The sequence below is a fragment of the Salmo trutta genome, chromosome 33 (genome assembly GCF_901001165.1).
Source record: "Salmo trutta chromosome 33, fSalTru1.1, whole genome shotgun sequence".
Classification (NCBI taxonomy): domain Eukaryota; kingdom Metazoa; phylum Chordata; class Actinopteri; order Salmoniformes; family Salmonidae; genus Salmo; species Salmo trutta.
Window position 1 is genome coordinate 16,417,369 of NC_042989.1, and position 16,097 is coordinate 16,433,465.

The 16,097-nt window shown below is 44.5% G+C and overlaps 3 protein-coding genes across 4 annotated transcripts; 1 reads left to right on the forward strand and 2 right to left on the reverse strand.

Moving 5' to 3' along the window:
• Positions 1-240: 240 nt before the first annotated feature.
• Positions 241-2,497, reverse strand: LOC115172488 (tribbles homolog 2-like). Its single transcript, XM_029729972.1, has 3 exons — positions 2,099-2,497; positions 1,429-1,718; positions 241-633 (listed from the first exon to the last, which is right to left on the reverse strand). Exons 1-3 carry the CDS (start codon positions 2,309-2,311, stop codon positions 267-269), a joined length of 870 nt encoding a protein of 289 aa, XP_029585832.1. The 5' UTR covers positions 2,312-2,497; the 3' UTR covers positions 241-266.
• Positions 2,498-2,746: 249 nt separating this feature from the next.
• On the reverse strand, positions 2,747-9,084 carry LOC115172487 (N-ethylmaleimide-sensitive factor attachment protein, beta a). Of its 2 annotated transcripts, XM_029729969.1 has the most exons (10): positions 8,987-9,084; positions 5,886-5,968; positions 5,670-5,786; positions 5,360-5,406; positions 5,002-5,079; positions 4,848-4,903; positions 4,543-4,627; positions 4,349-4,453; positions 4,123-4,191; positions 2,747-4,001 (listed from the first exon to the last, which is right to left on the reverse strand). In XM_029729969.1, exons 1-10 carry the CDS (start codon positions 9,082-9,084, stop codon positions 3,849-3,851), a joined length of 891 nt encoding a protein of 296 aa, XP_029585829.1. In that variant the 3' UTR covers positions 2,747-3,848. The 2 variants fall into 2 exon arrangements, with proteins under 2 accessions (XP_029585829.1, XP_029585830.1); XM_029729970.1 differs by lacking the exons at positions 5,360-5,406; positions 5,886-5,968; positions 8,987-9,084 and having other exon boundaries at positions 5,670-5,777.
• A 283-nt stretch (positions 9,085-9,367) lies between these two features.
• mcm8 (minichromosome maintenance 8 homologous recombination repair factor) lies at positions 9,368-16,072 on the forward strand. The gene is made up of 20 exons (XM_029729968.1): positions 9,368-9,683; positions 10,696-10,853; positions 11,027-11,107; positions 11,378-11,460; positions 11,561-11,710; positions 11,780-11,880; positions 11,950-12,148; positions 12,256-12,341; positions 12,527-12,675; positions 12,770-12,844; positions 12,946-13,081; positions 13,179-13,209; positions 13,315-13,455; positions 13,523-13,664; positions 13,764-13,959; positions 14,045-14,258; positions 14,332-14,541; positions 14,661-14,737; positions 15,610-15,799; positions 15,919-16,072. Exons 2-20 carry the CDS (start codon positions 10,703-10,705, stop codon positions 16,009-16,011), a joined length of 2,505 nt encoding a protein of 834 aa, XP_029585828.1. The 5' UTR covers positions 9,368-9,683; positions 10,696-10,702; the 3' UTR covers positions 16,012-16,072.
• The last annotated feature ends 25 nt before the right edge of the window (positions 16,073-16,097 follow it).

Consider the following 16,097-nt stretch of genomic DNA (forward strand, 5'->3'; position numbering starts at 1 on the left):
GATTGCAACAAATGGAAAGATTAAAATGGTAAAGCATGGAAACTCAAGTGCTGTAGGCTACTGTTGACGTTCATATCAAGAGCCACTGACTAAGTGCCTTTAACCAGTATATTCCAAACTCTTTGATTCAACTATAGGGTGAAAGTTAATCTACAATATATAAAACTATAATAATAGTGTTATTAAAAATAGCATAAAAGAAAATGAAGAACACAATTCTATACAAATGTCATCCTTTATTGGTGTTGCTTTATATTGTGTGTGTGTCAGGTAGGTACAGTCTGATCTGGTGTATGTGCCTGTGTGTATGCCTGTGCATGTGTGGACAGCCAGGGGTGTGTGAGAAGCTCGGAGGCAGAGAGGCGGAGGTTGGGGTTAGAATGCAGGGCTGAGCGTATCAGACAGCGAGCTTGCGAGGTTAGTACGGCCCTCTCTTGGGTTAGTCCAGCCCCAACAGGGTAACAGCCCAATAGCAACGCGTGGAGCATCACTCCCAGAGACCAGACATCTGTAGCTGGAGCACAGACCCACAAACTGCCAGAGACGTCCCCATGTCCTGGGCTGCAATAGGGGGAGGTGTTTCCTTCCTGCATTATGACCGCATCATCCAAGCTTTCCAGCATCAACAGGGTCCTGACACACACACACACACACAAATGGGGCCCGACCAAAAATAATTAAACTCAGTCGGGATCTCAACTAGAATACACAAGATGTAGAATACAGAAGATGCAATTTCAAAATTGAGCAAATTTGGTTGTGCATCAGCAGTTTTTCTCTTGTTACAGTATGTCAGTCACTGACAGTAACTCAATTAGCCATGTCAGCTAACAATTTTTACATTGGTAAATTAGTCTAGCCAGCTATCTAAATGTGTATTAATCATGGCCGAATACAGGCCGAATACAGGCACACAGGGCATGTGCCCAGGGTTCCTGACCTCCAGGGGGACCCCATTGATTTAGTAAGTCACTCAGATATCAATAACATGGCATAAGTCATGGCAAAATGAGTAGAATTGCTGCCCCATGGCAAAATGTGTAGAATTGCAGGAAATTAACTTTAAAGGCCCAGTGCAGTCAAAAATGTGATTTCCTGTACATTTCCACACTGAGGTTGGAATAATATTGTGAAAATTATGACAATGCCCTTTAAGCGCCTGAAATTTCAGCCTGTTTTGGTGGGATGGAGTTTTGGCCTGCCTGGTGACATCAACAGGCGGTAAATGAGTTAATAGACCAATAAGAAAGAGAGTTCTAAACCTCTTTGCCAATAACAGCTAGTTTTCAGTTTTCCCCTCCTACTTAGACCACTCCCAAATAGTCATAGCAAAATTCTTGCTTAAGAAATTGTTCTTTGTTAAGAAGCTATTTGTCACGTATGCTCCCTCTCCGGCCTCTAGGTCACCAGGCTGCTCTGCACACACACCTCTCCTTGTTCTTGAAGACAAACTTGTTCAGCTTGAGGTCTCTGAGCACTAGTCCATTGTTATGGCAATGTGCCACAGCCGACACCAGCTGGCGGAACAGGTATCTGGCTGTGTCCTCTGGTAGCCGCCGGGCCTGGAGCATCACCCCTAGGTTCCCGTAGGAACGTGGGAAGAACAAGTAGGCATGGGCGTCCCCGACAACCACATCACGCATCTCAATTATGTTGGGGTGGGGGGGCAGGCAGTAGTACGAACACAGAACCTCCCGGTACCGAGAGACAGGAAGCACCTAGAACACAGGAACACTGTTGAGAAGACATCAAGATTCTACAATAGCCAATATTATAGGTGAAACAACTGGAATTCAGAAATACTTTTGAGGCCCTATGAAACCAATAAGACTAGATCTGCATTATGGTGTAACTGTGCTTGCACAGCCTACATACGAACACATGCCTACTGTACATGAGGGTCCTGTTTCTGTTGAGCATGTTGGCACTGCAGGAATAAGAGGAGATAATGGGGAAAGGCTGGAGTAAGGAGACAAAGAGAGAAGAGACTAGAAGATGGCGCCAACGATTGAGATGGAAAAGAGATAAGAGTAGGTGATTGGGCACCATCATGTTTTCAAAAATAAATATTTGTATATATTTGTTTTAATCCACAGACCTTGCACACCAACTCCTCTCCGCTATGAGTATTCGCAGCTCTGAGTACGTTTTCCTGCAGCGGATCATACAACAGGTAGTTCCCCACGTTGCGGGACGGGACGGGATGGCGTGATACAAAAGGACCGCTCGAGAGACTGTCCGACAGAGAGTTATAGCGATCTGGTGACTGACGGATGCTCTCAGGTGATCCTGACACTTCCTGAATATCCATGTGATAAAATAATCTAAACGTAACCTATATGAAATATATAAAGTGAAATATCTTCCGTGATTAATGGACAGGGTAGACAAAATAACAAACAACCAGAAACGAACTGCCAATAGAACGTTGCTGATAACAAATATCGCGGTTTTCTAAAAACAACATCGGAATGTCTGAAAAAATGACGAAGTTGCTTGCTGTTTCATTGACAAGATGAGATGATACAGACTGAAGGAAATGTTTTGTTTGTAGTCCTACAGTCTGACAAACGTGCAAACAATTAGGAAAATCAGTGTTAGATATAATTGTTATTTGATTTCACGAAAATTCCCATCAATTTAAATGTATTACATTTTTTTTACATTGATTTTTATTATAGAAATATTCAATATTCCCCCCTCTCGCTTTCTTTCACACAAGCACACACAAACACACCGCAGCAAATGCAAGTTTGTTAAAGTTTTATTTTTAGTAAATTTTTGCACAAACGTGTGGTAATTCATGAACATAGAGATATGTGTGATAACATGTAGTTTGACTGCACACAACACTGAACACACACATCATTACCATGGCAACATGCTGAGAGGAATACACACACCACAGCAACACACACTACATTACAGACACTTCCCATAATCTCTGGCCTTAACCTTTGACCCTTAACACGTGTAGATCTGAGAGGATTGGATTTGTGTGTGCTATTACCTAGCCAATCTTTTCAGATCACAAGTGTCTAGCGGATTAGGGGAGGTGTCTAGGGGTGGAAAACATATCTAAGGGGACCATAGAAATATAATGAATAGAACGGGGTGTCCCTTTGGTTGTCTCTCGCACTCACTCACTCACACACACACACACAAAACAACAACAACAACAAAACAATGACAACCAGCACTGGCACAGATATATTGGCTTCAATGTGATACATTGTGTGTGTGCCACACACACACACACACACTCCACCTTTTGACACACTATCTGTAAGCCCTACATGTTAAAACATGAACGTACAGGGCCCAAACAAGGGAACATTCAGTGGAGAGGTTAGGAAGGTTAAGTGTGACATGCACTGTAAAAGGCTTACTGTTTCAACTTAAAACATGAGTGTAAGTGTACCCCACTGACCTAAAATATAAAGTTGTATGAACTTGTATACTATAATATATCTAATCATTTGTTCCCTGGTTTTGTCAACTCATCTTGATAAGTTGACGTAACTTTACATCAGCTGGGTAACTCCTATTTTAAGTTGAAACAGCGTTTTTGACAGGAGTGTGAAGAGAGGTATGGTAAGACATGATGGACTACAGGAGCCATGGACTTATTTACACTGAACACATCAAACGCATAAAGACCTGTCTCCCTTCACACCACTGCCCTAACCCTATATCTCTCCCTTCATCCCTTTCTCCCTCATCTCTCCTTCTGTCTCTGTCCATCCTCTCTCCCCTCCTCTCTCTCCATCATCTATCTACCTAGCCATCTTTTTCTCTATCCCTCCCTCCCTCTTGTATCCTCCCCCAACCCACCCCTCTATCTCTCTTTATTTGAGATCTCCAGCATCTCCCTGGATGGTCTTCTTGATACGGAGCAGCATGGTGGTGAGCCATTGGTCCAGACGAGAGATGGAGTCAAACTCTTTAACAGCTTCAGTAAACGCCTCACAGTTCTGCTCCTCATGGGCATCCAGCAACTTCTACAGAGACAGAGAGGGGGAGATGGGTGTGGGCTCGTGAAGAAGGAAGCTATGCTGTTAAACGAGCAGCGTGAAGTCTTTTACACACACGCACACACACAAAGGCGCTCATCGTGTCTACCTTCAGCAGCTTGCACTCTCTGGAGTCTGCGAAAGCAGGAAACATCTCCTCATACTTCTCTATGGCCAGCTATAAAAAAAAACACAAAACACACACACACAATCACTAATAATTGACAGGTACTCCCTCGGTTCAGTTAGAATAATATGAAGAATGTGTCTACTCTGTGTGTCTTGCTTCAAAACAAGAGAACAACTACCACTAATAATAATGATAATAATAATACCTTTGCGTTGAGTTCATCCACTATGAAGTGACAGAGGGAGGCTTTAAAGAAGTACTCTTTGGCATTATACTTCAGCAAGGGGTTGTCCATGGTATTGGTGGCCACCTGACACACACACCATTACATCACTGTGACATCTCTCAGAGAGAACCGATCATCACATTTCAGGGTTTTAAAATGCAGGCAAAACACACCTGCTCGTAGATCTCAATGGCTTTCGGATACTGCTCCAGCTGAGCACTGTAGTGGCCCACCTTCAGCAGACACTTGTTAGCAGAACTGAGAGAGAGAGAGGAGAGAGACAGTGAGAGACAGAAGGAACAGCACAGGTCCCAGCATAGAGACCTGGGGAGCCCCTCATGACAACTCCCCCTGAACCCTAATCTCTATGATAGAAATTACTTGAGTAGTATAATACAATAGCATTTGAGTAATAGTAGAGGGTAGCATAACTGAATGGTATAGTATTAATTTATACTAAACATCACAGGAGACTCACCTGTTGGACTCCTCCCCTTTATAATAATCGGCTGCCTGCTCATAGTGGGCGATCGCCTGGGTAACAGGAGACACACAAATAAAGTATTGTTCATATGGAGTTCTGTGTGTGTGTGTGTGTGTGTGTGTGCGCACGTTTTGTGTGTGTTCCGTACCTTCTCTATGTCCACCAGCTCAGACTCATACACCTCTGCGATGGTGATGTGATGTTTGGCTGCAATAGTAAACCTACCCTGTAATACACATGTGGATCATTAGGACAGAGATGGAGAATAACACGTTGATTGCAACAACGCTGATACAGAATCACTAGAATATACAGTACATTCTGTATCAGCCTTTATATCGGGCGGTCTCAGCTGATGATGGCTAGAAAAAATAGCCCCCTTCACACACAGTACATGCACAATTGCACATAGAAATGGGTGAAGCAGGTTAAAGATGAAAGTGGTATGGTTAGAGGTCACAGGTTAGGGATTAGAGGTCAGGGCTCAAGGGTTGGACTAGGCTTACCATGTCAGTGTAAATATCGATGGCTGCATTTAGACAGTTGATAGCCTCTACAAGAAAGAGGAGGAAAGGGAGGAGTGAAAGAGGGGAGAGAGAAAGAGAAAAGGGGGCAGGGAGATATATGAAGGGAGCAGAGAGTAAGAGAGGTTAGGTTTTCCCACCAGAGAGGGTAAGAGAGAGAGACCAAAGACAAAAGCATACTTTATCTACTATTAGGGACTAATATCAAAGGGGAGGGTCCCAGATGTCAGGGAGGCTTTGCCCTCTAGTCTAGTATGTTTTGGAGTGAGTGGATATGGGTACGTGTTCCTACCCTGAGGGTCAGCCTTCTTGTAAGCGTTCCCTGCGTCGACGAAGCTGGTGGCTGAGTCCAGTTTGTTCTGCAGCTGCATGTGGAGCCGGGCCCCCTGGCAGAACGCATTACCAGCAGCTACACACACACAAACATAATTATCATGTCTATGTAACATCTATAGTATTTCAGCAGTGTGTGTGTGTGTGTGTGTGTGTGTGTGTGTGTGAGGCCCACCAGTCCAGTTCTTGGCCATCTTGAACATGTTGGCTGCTCTGGCATACATCTCACATGCATCTTCTACTTTGTGGTGACTCCCCCTGAAATACACATACACACACACATACACACATGGTTAAAAACTGGCAGGTATATGAGCTATAGACCTGGACATCGTCAGAAAATGTGTGTTTGTGTTTACTGGCTCTCATTCAGGAGGATACAAACTGAACGTTGTCTACTAAAGGAAATCTCATGAATAGAGTAGAGTTGGCCTACTCTACATGTCAGAGAGCCATGTCTGTTCTACAGAATAGGCCAATATGGAAGTCCAGAGAGGACATACTGTATGAATAAAAAAATATTATCTTGTTATCTAAAGATCATGACATATTTATCTCATGATCATTACAGTACATAACAAACAGTGTTTTGTCAAGATCACAAGATCATTTTCTCGTGATCACGACATAACAAAAGTTGTTTTGTTGAAATCACGAGATAATCAAAAGTACCATGGATCATCCATTAATTTGTTCAGATGCACGATAACAACCTCATCAAGGAGCCCTGTGGCTGCATTGATCGCAGTGCTCTCGTGGGGCATTAAAGCCCTGAATGATGCCTGACAGGTAGTCTACCAGGCTGCATGCCGCACCCAAGACCACAGCCAATCGCATGCATTTGGCTAGTCTTGTGAGCTAGCTAGCTAGATAACAAGCTAGCTTGCTCTCTATGCTGTTTGTTAGCTTCCGTAACTGTTATTTAATTATATGAGACACTTCATGTTTTTGTGGATATAATTTTTATTTACAGTGTGTAAGCTCCATTCCTGACAGGCTGATCAGATACAATTTCAGCCTCAAAGGCTGATAAGTCAGGATGTTGCCTTGTAGGCTGTTTCATAGGTAAGGCTCCTTTCATGCAGATTAGCTGTCAAAGTGCTTTATAGGCTGATGCATATAATCTAGAGTGGGTGTGCTCTATTCCTGGTAGGCTGATTAGATTCAAAAGCAGCCTCATATGCAAGGCTCATATTATTAGCCTCTGAGGATGCTATTGAATCGGATCAGCCTGCCAGGAACAGAGTGCAACCACTCTTGATCATATACATAATGCACTGAATGCTGATCTGCTTGCAAGGAGCTTTAACAAGGAAAGCCTACAAGGCAGAATCCTAATTTATCAGCCTCTGAAGCTGCTATTGAATCTGATCAAGCTCTGTAAATTGAAATATTATCCATAAAAATATTAAGTGTCCCTTACAATTATATGCATATCAGTTATGCAAGCTAACAACCTGCACAGATAACAAGCTAGCTAGCAAGCTAGGTAACAAGACTACCTAGCTAGCTCACTCACAAGACTAGCCAAGTTGGCTGCGTTATTGCTTGCATGCGATTGACTGTGGTCCTGGGGGTGGAACACACAGCCTTGGAGACAGTGCTGCCGTCAGACATCAGTCAGGGCTTAAATGCCCCATGTGCTTTTAGCTCTAGGCAAGGAACATTTAGCTTGCTAACATTCTAACTTAGTGTAGCAATCAATAAAACAACGTATGCTCTGATCCACCATGGGCTCTTCCACCTCAGCCATACTGTCAATCCATCATCAATACCTTCACACTCCTATTTATAGAGTGTATCTTGTGATCTCGACAAAACAACTTTTGTTATGTCGTGATCATGAGATACACTACATGACCAGAAGTATGTGGACATCTGCTCGTCGAACATCTCATTCCAAAATCATGGGCATTAATATGGAGTTGGTCCCACCTTAGCTGCTATAATAGCCTCCGCTCCTCTGGGAAGGCTTTCCACTAGATGTTGGAACATTGCTGCGGGGACTTGCTTCCATTAAGCCACAAGAGTATTAGTGAGGTCGGCACTGATGTTGGGCGATTAGGCCTGGCTCACAGTTTGCGTTCCAATTCAACCCAAAGGTGTTCAATAGGGTTGAGCTCAGGGCTATGTGCAGACCAGTCAAGTTCTTCCACACCAGTCAAGTTCTTCCACAATGATCTTGACAAACCATTTCTGTATGGTTTGTCAGACTGCCAGATGGTGAAGTGTGATTAATCAATCTAGAGAACGCGTTTCCACTGCTCCAAAGTCCAATGGCAGTGAGCTTTACACCACTCCAGCAGACTCTTGGCATTGTGCACGGTGATCTGAGGCTTGCTGGCGGGTGCTTGGCCATGGAAACCCATTTCATGAAGCTCCAGACGAACAGTTCTTGTGCTGACGTTGCTTCCAGAAGATGGTTGGAACTCGGTAGTGAGTGTTGCAACCGAGAACGCACGATTTTTACATGCTATGCGCTTCAGCACTTGGAGGTCCTGTTCTGTGAGCTTGTGTGGCCTACCACTTTGTGGCTGAGCTGTTGTTGCTCCTAGACGTTTCCACTTCACAATAACAGCACTTACAGTTGACCGGGGAAGCTCTACCAGGGAAGAAATTTGACAACTGTCTTGTTGGAAAGGTGGTATCCTATGACGGTGCCATGTTGAAAGTCACTGAGCCCTTCAGTACGGGCCATTCTACTGACAATGTTTGTCTATGGAGATTGCAGGGATGTGTGCTCGATTTTATACACCTGTCAGCAACGGGTGTGGCTGAAATAGCCGAATCCACTAATTTGAAGGGGTGTTCACATACTTTTGGTGATGTTGTGTAAATAAGTTGTGATCTTGACATAACGTAGGAATGTATTTATTTATTTATTCATACAGTATGTCCTTTCTGGACTTTCGTACCTATATAATAGGCCACTACCCTTTCATCTGTAATGAGCAACGATATCCTGGTGGTTAAACAGTAAATGTTGACAATTTGCTGTCAGATGACCGGAACAGTGCAGATCTTCTCCCCAAGGCAGAGGCCTGACTGACTGCGACAAACAGGCCCGACATTCTCCCCCTCACTACTGCATAATGATACTTTTAAAACATTTACATGAATGTAGGCCTAATCATCATACAGCTACATCACCAATACCCTCGCGATTTTTTTGTCCAATGTCATGCAACGCATCGACCCTTCCCCCCTCCGTGATGAATTACTGAATCAGCGCTCGTGTACTGACTTGAACAAGGAAACCAGTGCATCTCATCTCACCCGAACATCCCCCCCAGGAATGAGCCGGAGGATTTGACCTTCTTGTCGGCTTCAGCCATCAGCTGCATCGCCTCCTTCTCTTTCCCGGAGGTATCCATTGCTGTTTGGGCTGTGTGTGTGTGTCGTCGACAAGGTAAAAACAAATATTCCGGAGAATCCGTTTAGCTGGGAATGGATGCTGAGAGGTGGTGCTGATGAGAGAGAATCTTCCTCGGTTGTGTGACTATTAATTCTGATATCCTCAAAGTTTTGGTGCATCACCACCACCTAGCGAGCTGGAGTAAATTGCAAGTTTTAATCCAGTACGCTTTTTTCCCCGTACGAATCATACTGCATTTATATTTTCTGCTAGCTCCTATAACAAGTATGTTATATAGCTATTCATACAAGACTTAAAACAAAACTATGATTAGTATTTGTTTATCCTGTTGGTAATGGTCTTCCGCTGCAAAGAAGCGGAAGTTGCCTCGAAATTGCGCCAAAGCTAACAAATTTAATAAACAGAACCATCATCAACTGAATACAGAAGCTGTCGTGTTGTTAACCAAATATATGGTTTATATATCTGCTATAACGTTAGCTAGTTAAGAATATCATTGCACATTTAGCGTATGAAAGAAGCGTAACCAAAGAGTATCTATTATTCTGTAAAGTTTGTCTTTAGAAGTGACGTTTGCTTCCCAGCCAAGCAACTCGGGTGAGTAGAAACATTTGTCTCCACGATTGTAGCTAACGTTTGCTAGCTAACTAATTTAGCTATTCTAGTAGCAGGTGAGTTAGCTGAAGATAGTTAAGCTATGTGCTAACTTTTCACCATACATTGTGAGTTAGCTAGCTCAGGTGACCTAAGTTAGCTGTCGTTCACACCCAACATAACAGCTAACGTTAGCTATTGAATTGACTGTTAATTGCGTCATATTCCTCTATTAAACGAGTTATGTTAGCGAGGTTAATCTTCTCTTCATCGGCATTATGGCGGTCCGCGGAGCATCCATTGCCATTTCTTCATAATGTGCATTTTTTAATTCGGCTATTTGCACTGCCTCTGCATAGGGGACCTGGTGGACAGCTCGGATTCTTGCTACTTCGACCTTCTTCACCCTTACAGGGAACTCAGGAACGTGATTCCACTGACTCTTCCACAACATACCGTATTATATAGGCTTTCCTCTGTCCTTCCATTTCTCCATACAGTTCATTCGACTTGCCCCCACTACTCCTGGTACCATTCTGCTTTTAGTTTTCCAACCTCAATTTCCACCGCAACGCCAGAGATTACACCTTTTACCGGTGCCCAGATCAGAAAATTAAAGCTTTCTACTAAATACTCTGATAATTCCCCAAGACATAATGCACTTTAATTTTGTTCTTCTAACATGCAATAAATCAACACAATACCACTCCTGGTCACTTTGACTCCACCTTTCCCCAGTGTGTCCTCCACCATCTCGTTGACCGCAAATGGATCTACCAAAAACACATCCTTCTCCATGATACACTCCAACAAGGAACGAGGCATTATTAGAGCGAGGACTATTAGAGCGAGGACTATCTTCATTGGCAACTTTAGCCTGCTTTGCTCCATTCTCCAATGTTAGTTTTTCACAAATGTTCAGGATGTTAGGATGCCTTCAGAATGAGCTATCCATATTCATCCCCAGACACCTGAACCTCTCTCTTTCTCTACGTTATCCTTCTCTCATTTCCAGGTGTAAGATGAGTGGAGAGGGTTCTGCTCACGGCTCCCGCAGAGGAGGGCAGAGGGGAGGATGGAGGGGAGGGGGAGGGGGATGGAGGGGAGGAGGAGGAGGGGGATGGAGGGGAAGACCATGGAGAGGAAACTCACGCCCCCCCAGTACTCAAAGAGGTATGGGTCAGACACACACAGTTAGCCTGGTTAGAGGTAAGGGACAGTTAGAGATAAGACTAGCCTCAAAATATTCCTTAACCCCTCAATGATTTCCAACCCCTTGGTTTTGGGACAACACTGACTCCATTGTGGAGGCTTCAGTATCTCTTTCTCTTGCTGTCTCTTTCTAGGCTCCTCTCAGTCCCGTGTGTGTCAGACCACTCTGGACAGACTCTCTCCCTATAAAGGCTGGGCCCTCTACTTCACTGAAGGTAGGTGTGTATCAGTGGAGGCTACTGAGGGGAGGACGGCTCATAATAATGGAGTAAATGGAATTGCATCAAACACATGGAAGTGATGTCTTTGACGTATTTGATACCGTTCCACCTATTCTGCCCCAGCCATTACCACGAGCCCGTCCTCCTCAATTAAGGTCCCGCAAACCTACTGTTGTGTGTTTGTATTTTAGTGTGTGTTGTCTATATACCTATTTTTTTGTAATTATCTATTTGTGTGTGTGTGTGTGTGTTTCCTGTATGAAGGTTTCATAGAGAGTTCTCCGTATGTGGAGAAGATCAAAGTGTTTGAACAGTACTTCACCTCACAGATACACCTCTATGACAAAGTAAGTTGAAAAAAATGAGATTTCTGCACATTGTTTTAACCTCTAAAAATAGTAGCCTTTGGTGAGTGGGCAAGCTTAATTTGTTTGTATGTGTGTGTAGGATGAGATTGAGCGTCAGGGCAGTGTGTTGGTGGACTATAAGGCTCTTGTTGAGGATAAGAAGGTGTATATGGCTCTGCCGGACCTGTCCAATCAGCTGAGAGAACAACCAGAGACCACCCTCAACTGTCTGGGCCTCGCCATACACCAGGTACATATACACACACGCTTCACTGAAGGTAGTTGTGTCTATGTATTTTAATATGTGTGTGTGTGTCAGGTTTTGACGATGGACTTGGAGAGACACGCTGCAGAGTTACAGGGGGAAGGGCTTCCTGGGGGAGCCACACCCATCATTAACATACCCCACATCAGCGCCAGGTAAAACACGCACACTCTCTCTCTCTCTCTGACTCAGTTTCAGGTTATATAACTGTGTGTTTGTTTCAGGTTGTATAACTATGAGCCATTGACAGCCCTGAGGACGCTGCGTGCGAGTGTGTTTGGTCGGTTGGTGTGTGTGAGGGGGACCGTGGTACGTGTCAGCAACATCAGGCCATTCTGCACACGCTTGGCTTTCACCTGCTCCGGCTGCTCACACACACACACACTCACCCTGCCACACGGCAAGTTCACCATGCCCACCAAGGTACAACACATACACTCACCTTGCCACAAAGCACTTTCACTACAACCTACATTGGTTTGAACCACAGGCTGTGTGTGTGTGTGCTGATTGTGCGTGTGTTTCTTCAGTGTGTGCAGCCACAGTGTCGCAGTCATTCCTTCGTCCCCAACAGGACCTCCCCTCTCACCCTCACTGTGGACTGGCAGAATATCAAGTAACTACACTATTATTTATAATGCTTATACATACCTATCCAATCTTCTTATATCTCCATACGTTTCTAGGGTTATGGACTAGGGGTCTGTGTCTAGGGTGTATGGGCTAGGGGTCAGTGACTAGGGGGGAAAGTGTTTAGGGGACTGAGGCTGTTTGCAAACTCTATTTCCCATGGTGCCCCAGGGTCCAGGAGCTGATTGGAGGAGAGCAGAGGGAGGCAGGGCGGATCCCTCGGACGGTGGAATGTCATCTGACCTCTGACCTCTGTGACAGTGCGGTCCCTGGAGACACCGTTACTATTACTGGAACAGTCCGAGTCAGCCAAGACGATGGTATTCACTCACACACACAGTTGTTAACATCACTGGCACTGTCTGAGTAATTGATGAGGTGTGTGTGTGTTTTGTGTGGTGTGTGTGTGTGTAGGCGGCAGCAGGGGGAAGAAGGATAAGTGTATGTTCCTGCTCTACATTGAGGCCAACTCCGTCAGCAACTCTAAAGGTAGCTGTAGGTCTGTTATTGTGTAGTTGTTACTCATATTATTGGGAGGCCAAACAATGAAGTGTTTTCAAATTGTGTGGACAATCAAGTTTCTTCTTAAGGTCAGAAAGTGAAGGAGGCTGGAGGTCAGGGGTCATCTGGAGGAGAAAGGTCATCGGGGATAGAGTTCTCTTTGAAGGAGCTGTACGCCATCCAGGAAATACACAGCCAACCTGATCTACTGAAGCTCATCGTACAGTAAGACACGCACACACAGAATACTACTGTGACACTACTGTACTAATATAGTGCTTTTGTTATATATTGTGAGTGACTGATGTGATTTGTATTCCAGCTCCTTGTGTCCAGCCATCTACGGCCACCTGGTGAGAGCCTAGTTTCCATTGGTCATGTTGTTTCAGGTAAGCTATGGCCATGTTTCAAAAAAATGTGTTTGTTTAAAAATAAATGTGTGTTTTGTTTGTGTGTAGCTAGTAAAAGCAGGCCTGTCCTTAGCGTTGTTTGGAGGCAGTCAGAAGCATGCTGATGATAAGAACAGGATCCCCATCAGAGGAGACCCTCATATACTGGTGGTGGGAGACCCTGGCCTGGGGAAGAGTCAGATGCTACAGGTAACATGCACACACACTTACGAACACGCCAACCTCAGCCGTTGTAACTGTGTGTGTGTGTGTGTAGGCGGTGTGTAATGTGGCTCCCAGGGGGATCTATGTGTGTGGTAACACTACCAGTACGTCAGGGCTAACCGTCACTCTGTCCAGAGACGCCGGCTCTGGAGACTACGCACTGGAGGCTGGAGCTCTGGTACTAGGAGACCAAGGTAGGGGGAGGTGTGTGTGTGTGTGCGCTTACATCCCAACTATCATCATCCCAACTGTCATCATCCAACCTATCTGTGCCATTTGTGTGTTTGTGTCAGGGCTGTGCTGTATAGATGAGTTTGATAAGCTGGGCCACCAGCAACAAGCGTTACTAGAGGCCATGGAGCAGCAGACCATCAGTCTGGCTAAGGCTGGTCTGGTGTGTTCCCTACCTGCTAGGACCTCTGTTATCGCTGCTGCTAACCCTGCTGGAGGACACTACAACAGGGCCAAGACGGTCTCCGAAAACCTCAAGTAGACTCACACATTTTCACCTTTCATTTTTAGCTAATGCTAAACTGTAGGTACAAGTTGACTTATTTTGTGTATGTGCGTGTAGGATGGGCAGTGCCCTCCTTTCGAGGTTTGACGTGGTCTTCCTCCTATTGGATGTTCCTGATGAGTCACATGACCGCCGGCTGTCGGAACATGTCATGGCCGTCAGGTCAGGGAAGGGAGGGGCTTCAGGTGCCGTGGTTACACGAGGAGACGACCATCAATCACAGAGCTCGCTGCTGGAGCCCTCTGACACACCTCTTTCTGACCGGCTGCAGGTACCCACACACAAATACCAAAGTACTTTACCAAAATATATGGAATTTCTGACATTGAGTCTGTCTCTGTTAGGTGTGTCCAGGGGAGTGTGTAGACCCCATCCCCCACTCCCTGCTGAGAAAATATGTTGGTTATGCCCGTCGCTACGTTCATCCCTCGCTCTCTACCGCCGCTGCCCAGACGCTCCAGGACTTCTACCTCTCCCTACGCTCACACACACACCCGGTCGACGGCACACCCATCACCACACGCCAGCTGGAGTCCCTCATCCGCCTCACAGAGGTAGTCAAACACACTCACTCAAATACACACATGGAATTTGATCATAACACATCCTAAAGTCTCTAACATGTCACACAGACCTGAGCCTGTGCCCTGACTATGTGTGTGTGTGTGTGTAGGCGCGGGCGAAGCTGGAGCTCAGAGAGACAGCCACCAAGAGTGACGCTGAAGACGTAGTGGAGATCATGAAACACAGGTAACACACTATCCCACATACATTCCCCTACGTATTTATTTGGACAATGAAGCTGAAACATGTCATTTGCCTCTACTCAAGCAGTTTGGATTTGAAATCAAATGTTTTAGGTGGTGAGTACAGAATATCATCTTTTTATTTGAGGGTATTTCCATACATATCTGTTTTACTGTTTAGAAATAAAGGTGTCAGATGTATTTGGACAAATTCAATTTTGGGGTACATAATGTACTGTCACTTATTGTAAATAAGAACAGAATGTTTTAAACACTTCTACATGAATATGGATGCTACCATGATCACAGATAGTATTGAAAGAATCATGAATAATGATGGGTGAGTTCGTTACAGATGCACAGAGATCATGCCCCCAAAACATGGAGCTTAGCAATTTTTGGGAGGTATGATATTATACCTCTAAAGATTTCTCATTATTATTCATGATTCATTCATGATTATCTGTAATCCATGGTAGCATCCACATTAATGTAGAAGTGTTCAGAAATATTATATTCTTATTTACAATAAAAGTGACTCCAAAATGACACAATCCATTATTTACCATTAATTTCTATTGGGCACAATATAATCTGAAACGCAAGCAAAACAAACTGCAAATGCATTCAACAAGTTTGTAGTCATTGTATGCTAGGAATATGGGACCAAATACAAAACGTTTGACTAAATTGACTACACTATAAGTGAATTTGTCCAAATACTTATGATACTTTCAAATGGGGGAGGACTAGATAGTGCTTTCATTTCTGAATGGTAAAACAGATTTATGAAAATACGCTCAATTAAAAGGGACAATTCTGTGGGGGACATTCTGGTGTGTGTGTGTGTGTGAATGTGTATATTGTGTGTGTCAGTCTGGCAGATACCTTCTCTGATGGTAGTGGAGGTCTGGACTTTGAGCGGTCAGTACTGGGTGTTGGGATGAGTCAGCGTTCGGCTGCCAAGAGATTTATCACTGGGCTCAACACACACGCTCAGCGCACACACACCATGTTGTACGACCTCCCACAGCTACGCAGCCTGGCCAAGGACCTCAACATACAGGTAACACCCACACACCTCTGTCTGTTGCTTTCAGTCTTACGGCTGCTGTTATGTTGCAGGTCGTGGAATTCAAAAGGGTGTGTGTGTGTGTGTGCGTGTGTGTGTGTGTTTTGATTCAGGTTGCAGACTTTGAGGGTTTCATCAGTTCTCTGAATGAACAGGGCTACCTGCTGAAGAAAGGACACAGACAGTACCAGCTACAGACTATATAATACACAAACGTCATTTAAAGACCTGCCGTTACTTATTGCAATACACATGTTTTGTAAATAATTGGTTGTGTATCAGTGAATTCTTC

Excerpts from the sequence above, each read along its gene's own strand:
- LOC115172487 (XM_029729969.1), bottom strand. The coding sequence starts at position 9,084 with ATGGATACCTCCGGGAAAGAGAAGGAGGCGATGCAGCTGATGGCTGAA. Across the intron at positions 4,628-4,847 it reads AAAGGGGAGGAGTCCAACAG|TTCTGCTAACAAGTGTCTGC; the intron begins GTGAGTCTCCTG and ends TCTCTCTCTCAG. Across the intron at positions 4,002-4,122 it reads GAGAGTGCAAGCTGCTGAAG|AAGTTGCTGGATGCCCATGA; the intron begins GTAGACACGATG and ends CTGTCTCTGTAG.
- mcm8 (XM_029729968.1), top strand. The coding sequence starts at position 10,703 with ATGAGTGGAGAGGGTTCTGCTCACGGCTCCCGCAGAGGAGGGCAGAGG. Across the intron at positions 11,108-11,377 it reads GGCCCTCTACTTCACTGAAG|GTTTCATAGAGAGTTCTCCG; the intron begins GTAGGTGTGTAT and ends TCCTGTATGAAG. Across the intron at positions 14,542-14,660 it reads CCCTCATCCGCCTCACAGAG|GCGCGGGCGAAGCTGGAGCT; the intron begins GTAGTCAAACAC and ends GTGTGTGTGTAG.
- LOC115172488 (XM_029729972.1), bottom strand. The coding sequence starts at position 2,311 with ATGGATATTCAGGAAGTGTCAGGATCACCTGAGAGCATCCGTCAGTCA. Across the intron at positions 1,719-2,098 it reads GAGAGGAGTTGGTGTGCAAG|GTGCTTCCTGTCTCTCGGTA; the intron begins GTCTGTGGATTA and ends CCTGTGTTCTAG. Across the intron at positions 634-1,428 it reads GTCTTCAAGAACAAGGAGAG|GACCCTGTTGATGCTGGAAA; the intron begins GTGTGTGTGCAG and ends TGTGTGTGTCAG.